The following is a 7,033-nucleotide window of genomic DNA, read 5'->3' as shown; positions in this document are numbered from 1 at the left end:
CCCATTAATTTGCTTCAAAAATAAATATGACCAAACGACCGGTGTGTATTAATGTGACAGGCACAGACAGAGCCCAATGCATTCAGCCCAAAACCCCTTGTCTCAACGACGGTCTTCAGAACAGCCAGGCAGGCCGCAGCTCCAGCCTCACAATCTAAGGAATACCGTCCATAAATGCTTCAAAAATGGCAGCAAACATCAAGTGTCCAGCTTGCACGCAGAGGCGTCATTTCATTAAAATGATAATACAAAATAATTAGAGGGTGGAAAAAATGTGAACGCTTATTAAGCCCGATAACAAATAATACAAAAAACAAGCTCACGTCGCGACTCGCGAGCTTGTTGATCAGCTATTTCTTGTTATTTTTGGACAGAAAAAAAAAGATATACAAAAGTTCTGACTGTATAATGACGTGAACAAAATAGGGAGACCAGTTTTAACGTGATTAATGAATGCATGTTGCAGAAAGAAAACTGAGGGGGGAAAGTAGGCCTAATCTAGATAAAATCAGATTAGCCTAATCTGTAAAGAAGGAAACAACTTTCAGAGGTGGAGAAAATGTGAATAAAAAAAACCTGAATGTTGAGGTTAAAAGCTATAGTAGCCTATAAGCTATAGGCTGTGGCAACAACTGGAACCCCAAATGACGCCCCTGCAAGTCGCAATGCACGACGAACATATATCATCGTTGTCGGGCAGAAACCTCGTATCTCCAAGTTTCAAATTTGTATTCGCAAAGTAAAGCCCTGCTTCATCATACAAGGCCGTCGCACAAAAGTAGTGAAAACATCAGATCTACAAGCACACAACGCCTCACACCGCTGGTTTTGGACATACAAGGTTTCCACCCGACAACGACCATATCGCTCATCAATAACAAGTCATCATACGTCCCCGTCGTACAGGCTGAAGTACTTGGCGGCGTTCGAGAAGCAGAGGTAAGGCGTGTTCACGCTGCCCGGGTAGGACACCAGCGGCAGCGGCATGGGCAGCAGGCACCTCCCGAGCAGGTTGCTCTCCTTGTAAAAGACGGCGGGCAGCTGTCCGTGCACCACCACCGGCTTGTTGCCTCCGGTGGCCTCCGGGAAATCACCGACGGGTCCGTCGATGTCCGTGGAAATCTGCCGCTTCAACTTATTCCTGCGGTTCTGAAACCAGATCTTCACCTGGGTCTCGCTCAGCTGCAGGGAGCTGGCAAGGCACGCGCGCTCCGCGCTGCTAAGGTAGCGTTTCATGTCGAACGTAGACTCCAACTGGAAGATCTGTCTCTTGGAAAAGATAGTCCGCGTTTTCTTTTTGGCGATCATCTTGCTCTTCTTGGCGGAGCAGGCGCCTCCCTTGTGCAGGGGATCTGTCGTGGTAGTGGTGGTGGTTGTGGAGCAGCTATCGTCGCAGCTGCTGTCGGTGTCCCCGCTCTCGAAGCGCGACTCCGCGGTCTTCCTCGCGTCTTCGTGGCTCGCTGCGTTGCTTTCATTGCCCGATTCTAGGAGATGAAATGGAATGAATTAACAATAAATATAGGCCTGTGTTATACAGTATGGCTACACACACGATATTTCGACTATTGGTGCAAATGGCACAGAAATGTCAACCTGCGATGATGGCATCTGGGGTGAAAACATAGACAGAGTTCAGGGCAGGCTAAACATTAGGCTGTAAGGCTAAAGGGTGCTATAGGCTATATAGGCTATTTTATATTCAAATCATTTCAAATGAGCTTTTTATTGGCATGAGAAAACATGTTTATATTGCCAAAGCAAGTGTCAAAATATAAAAATATAATAAGGCTAACCGTCGAAAAAGGCGAACATAGACCTGTATACAGTTGGCATTGTGTAAACAGAGCTATGTCACATTGTGTCACTGTCGTTATATACATGTTATGTTTACAGGGTAGCCTATAAAGCTTTTTGAAACACATAGCAGCAGTCTTTTGCAGTCACTGTTCACTGGCCAGGGTCAGTCACAGTGTCTCAGAGAGGACGGACAGACTCACCGCATCCCTGGAGTCTAGTGTTCAGCTCCCTGTGCTCCTCGTAATGGCTCTGGAAGCCCTCTTTACGCAGCGGCGTCCCCGTGCTGTCATCCTGCAGTCTGGACGATGAGTGACAGCTGTCACAGCTCCTCCCGCTCGTCTTGAGGTTCAGTATGTTGTCAATGGTGAATTTCAGAGAGGCGGTGGTAGGACGACATGGTCCGTCCACTTTGTTCATAATTCTCTCCGAAAAAAGCGCGAGTCGTTCGTTTTTTAAGACCGAGGAGGACTCTGGAGGAGTGTGAAGAAGTGGGGACTTAACGTCTCGGTCGTCCAAGCACCATAGCAGCAGCCAGTGAGCCGCTGCTGGGACTGACTGTCTGAACTGTTACTGAACCGACCGGATGGAACGGGTTTAAGCGCCGCTCATTGGTCAATGGGAGCTCACAGGCGAGGGCCAATTACAAGGGAGGAAGGGGAGGGGAGTAGAATGACCCCCCCTTCCCACTAACTGCTCTATGAAAACCTTTATTGCTCTCCAAATTAAGAGAAGATTCCTCATTTATATAGGCTAATGTTGCCACATTGAGAGAGAGAGAGAGAGAGAGAGAGAGAGAGAGAGAGAGAGAGAGAGAGAGATTCAATCATACACATATAGCTATGCTTACATTTATTAAAATTAACAGAATTGACTTGTTTATTTGAAATATTAGCTATTTGTTAAATGTTTTGCTACACGGGGCAGTAACGCACAGACTCGTTTAAACAAGCTAAATCCATGTTTGATCATGTTTAGTCGTTGCTGTTGCTTGCCAATTTATAAGATCAATTGTTTCCTGTAGCTATATGACAAATAAGCCTATATTTTTTTTTAATAAGCTAAAACCATTTCTCCTCTTTTTGCATATTTTTAGGGTTAGGGTCCTCTTTTTTTTTTATCAATTAAAGGCAATAATTAGAAACGTGCCTTTTTTGTTTACTTAGCAGACTGAAGTATTTTTTTCCCCCCGCTGTGCGTTTCGGACATAAATCAGTCCCTATATGGGTCAGACACAATCAATAGCCGCCTAATTGTCTATCTTGTGCGCAGGGCATTGGCTTGTGTGTATAGCCTATAGTTAAGTGTTAATGAACCATGTTAAGTTTTCAATTGACTTTCACGATGCACCGGCCAACTGGTGTGTCTGTGTGATGAGTTGTATAAACAGCCTCCAACCCAACGATCAGCACTGCTTTTCCTTTATCTTCTCACCACATCTGCAAAATGACAGGAGGTTGAATATCGTCGTTGTCGGGTGGAAACCTTGTATGTCCAAAACTCTTCGTTTTGCATTTATCATTTTAAAAATGATTTAAACTAGTGAAAACAGCAGATCTAGTGTTGTATATCTGCTGTTTTCACTATATTTGTGCAACGGCCTTGTATGATGAAGCAGGGCTTTGCTTTGCGGGGGAAAAAAAACCTACACATTTGAAACTTGGAGATACGAGGTTCTCTTATGTCTGTCACAGAACACTTATCGTCCACATGTTCAAGTCACAAACTGGACGATGGCTTTCCGTTTTATTTACATTTCATATCTAAACCTTCACACAGAAAGGAAGAGACATTTGAACCCAATAAATGACCTATAGGCAGACCTTTATAAAGAAGCAATAATCAAGAGAATGAGTGAGACAAAATATTTTTTGTGCTTGATTTTTGTAATTTTATTTACGAATAAAAGTGAAAAAGTGACATTTGTTGGAAAACGGTGGCTTTAAATATAAAAGCTTGGAAAAATATGTGTATGTGGGCAATAATGTCCCAATTGCCCCAGGCCTTGGCATGCGTATAAGTCTATTAACATATGGCCTACTGTGACAAGACATTTTTGCAAATTGGCTTGAATTAAAACATTTATTGTAGCTAATGTTGTCGCTATAATAATGCTCTCTGTAGGCCCCATGCCTCATCTTTGGATGCAGTTGACAAAAGCTGCGGCCTTGTGAGTTATTGCACGATTCAATAATAGAAATATAGGCTATAACGCTCAAACAACACAAGAGGGGAGAAAAAGTTCAACTTGTGTCTTCAACAGTCTTTAGCCCGTTGGTTCTCAAAGTGGGGTCCGGGGACCCCCAGGGGTCCTTGAGGGGGGTCCCCAAATAAATGATGGATAGTTTGGAATGGGAACCAAATGGACCAATTATTGCTGTAACTCTGAGAATGTGCACTCTCAGAGTTATGGTGGTCTGCATGTCTAATGAAAAGGTTCTCAAAGTGGGGTCGGGGGACCCCCAAGGCCCTTTGTACATCAGCTATTTTCAAAACAATCATAATTTGAAAATGCTTTTTTTTTTTCTTTTTTTACATTTTTAACAGCACCTTGGCAAAAAAAACTTTTCAGAAAGGGTCCCTGCAGCCAAATACACATTAGTTTAGGGGTCCTTGACATGAAAAATAAGTTTGAGAACCACTGCTTTAGCCTACACCAGGCCGGTCATCTGCGACCTCAGCATGCTCATGGAATGAGCGAGCGAGGACAGAGGGTAGTTCATGGAGTTCGAGAGGCCCATGACGGAGGAGACGTGGTTCATGTTGAAGCCGGAGCTCTCGTGGTAGATGATGGGAACCCGGACTATCCGCTGCGTGGAGGAGTGTTGGGGAACGTTGGCGGCCTCCAGGTCCGCGGCCAGCTGCCTCTTCCACTTGTTCCTGCGGTTCTGGAACCATATCTTCACCTGGGTCTCCGTCAAGTGCAAGGACGCCGCCAGCCCTGCCCGCTCGGAGCTGCTGAGGTATCTCTTCAGGTCGAAGGTGGACTCCAGCTGGAACACCTGACTGCGACTGAACACGGTTCTGGTCTTCTTCTTGCGCGCGCCGCTCGGGTCCACCGGCGCGTCGTGGTCGTCGAAGCCGTTCTGGGCGTCGTCGTTGTCGTCCGTTAAAAGACCGCTGCTGATGTCCCTCGTTGTTTTCCTGTCGGTTTCAGCGGCGACGCTGCCGTCCGACGGCTCCGAGACGGCGGGGGAATCTCTGTCGCTGGTGGACGTGGAACAGCAACGCTCTTCTGAACTCCTCGTCTCACCCCTCGGACCTGAAGGAAAACAAAACATAACAGCAGCATTGTGAAAGATTGTGAAATTGGGATAGGGTATTTTAAGTTAAAATAGTGAGTAATAATAGGCTAATAGCCTAATAATAAATGCCCAAACCTAGCAGATGGACGTAATGTGGATTGTGGATGCGGTGGGCATTTCTTTCCATGTGACGAGCACATATAGGACCAATGAGTCTTTTCGGTCATAATATAATAGCCTATACCTTATTAGCACATAATGCACAGGACATAATAGTCCCAGAAATCATGCACTCGAACTGAAATTGCGCGCTATGACAGTTTAGTTTAGTGTCATCATATAGGCCATTTTCTTAACTTCTAGGCCTATAACCTCCGAATGGATAAGATGAGAAAAGCAACAACTCTCTGTACTGATCATGTTTTGATTAAGGCTCAAATAATGACAGAGCTACATCATGTATCATAATGGTGAATGGTAATGGAGGAGGGAGAGAAAGGCGAGGACTGCCTCTGATTCAGACATGCCAGGCTAGGCTATTCACATGTTTTCTTTATCTACATCAAGTGTCAGCCATAATATTTTAGATAAAGCTGAGAAAATTTGTCTACAAATGTCCCAAATGGCGCCACGACGTGACAATGCGCATTTTGCGTAATAACAGACAGGTTACATGGATATACAGTATTCTCCAATGGATTGAAGAATGAGGCGTTTTGTTTGACTGGCTATGAATAGACTATTATGTATGTCACATTTCTTAAATTCCATTAAAACCCCAAACTATGTCCATGGGGCAAGTGAGGATATATAATACAGTACATGTTTTAAGCCATATTTGGTTGTCAGCGCAACAATTATATATTATTACTCACTGTTGGGTCTTTCCAAAGCTCTCCAGTTCAGAGCCCTTCCATTGTACCACTGCAGATGAGAGCACGGAGAACGGGAGCCATTGGCCTCTGGAGCGCCTGTTTCACCCCGCTGCTCGGTGTCTTCCTTCCCGCTAGCCTCGGCAACAAAACACCGACTGTTGTCCGCTGCAGACGGCCGTCCAGTCCGCCCCGAGCCCAGCAGATTCTCAATAAAAAAGGACGAAGCCCTCGACGAAGAGGGAGCCCGACTGTGCGTGAGATTCTCTTGCATGATTTGCGACATTTAAATCACAACGATAGTTTTTTTTTGCTCCAGAACTCCCACGCACCGAGCGGTTTTTACGCGCAACCGAGCGACTTTTAATTTCCCTCTTGATCGTCATGCGTCCAGGCAAAACGTCCAAATAACCATTTCAAACGTTGCGGCGATTCCTTTGCGTTAAATGTCGAGTCATGATGGCAGAGAGAGACGGACGGGACGGGGAGCACCGTTGTGCCAGCAGCACAACACACAGAGAGAGAGAGAGAGACGGGGAGACGGGAGCAGCGCAGCGGAACGTCAAACCGCTTAACGAGCCAAGGGCTTCCAGCGATTGGACGAGCACAATAGCAAATGGGGTAATGCCCACGGAGAGATGTCTGTCTCTGGCTGGCGTGTATGCGCGTGTGTGCGTGTTTGTTGTTTGAGAAGAAGGAGATCCCAGAGTAGATTGGGACCCTCACATTAATGTGTATTTGGCCGTGGACCCCCATCTGAATGTACATTTTTAAAGATTGCTTGAAAATAGATAACAGTCAGCTATATAAACCTAGTAGACCTATATTTAAAGCGGGTACACTGGTTTTGATGCTATATTAACACATGTTCATGGGGACCACCTTGCTGAACCCCCCTCCTCAATGATCCCTCGGGGTCCCCGACTCCCCGGACCCTACTTTAAGAACCACTGCTGTGCATGCATGATGCGCTCGTGCGTGTACGCGCGGACTCGTCGTAGCGCACCATGGTCGTGTCCCATGGGGCCGTGTTGTAGGAGACTGATCGGCACAGTGTCTTTATGTGGGTCAATTAGGTTGCAAATCAAAAATAGCGATCCGGCCAGCGCAGCGTCCATCCTC

The 7,033-nt window shown here is 45.9% G+C and overlaps 2 protein-coding genes across 2 annotated transcripts; both read right to left on the bottom strand.

The window, feature by feature from the left end:
• Positions 1–885: 885 nt before the first annotated feature.
• Positions 886–2,214, bottom strand: hmx4 (H6 family homeobox 4; the record flags this gene model as incomplete). The annotated part of the gene is made up of 2 exons (XM_080721776.1): positions 886–1,484; positions 1,998–2,214. The coding sequence occupies 2 exons, from the start codon at positions 2,212–2,214 to the stop codon at positions 886–888; spliced, it is 816 nt and encodes a 271-aa protein (XP_080577902.1).
• A 2,231-nt stretch (positions 2,215–4,445) lies between these two features.
• On the bottom strand, positions 4,446–6,185 carry hmx1 (H6 family homeobox 1; the record flags this gene model as incomplete). The annotated part of the gene is made up of 2 exons (XM_080721775.1): positions 4,446–5,056; positions 5,915–6,185. The coding sequence occupies 2 exons, from the start codon at positions 6,183–6,185 to the stop codon at positions 4,446–4,448; spliced, it is 882 nt and encodes a 293-aa protein (XP_080577901.1).
• Between the last annotated feature and the right edge of the window lie 848 nt (positions 6,186–7,033).

The sequence above is a fragment of the Nannobrachium achirus genome, assembly GCF_963921795.1.
Source record: "Nannobrachium achirus genome assembly, chromosome: 3".
Classification (NCBI taxonomy): Eukaryota; Metazoa; Chordata; class Actinopteri; order Myctophiformes; family Myctophidae; genus Nannobrachium; species Nannobrachium achirus.
Note: the sequence above shows the minus strand (reverse complement) of the source record. Positions and strands in the feature narration are given on the sequence as shown.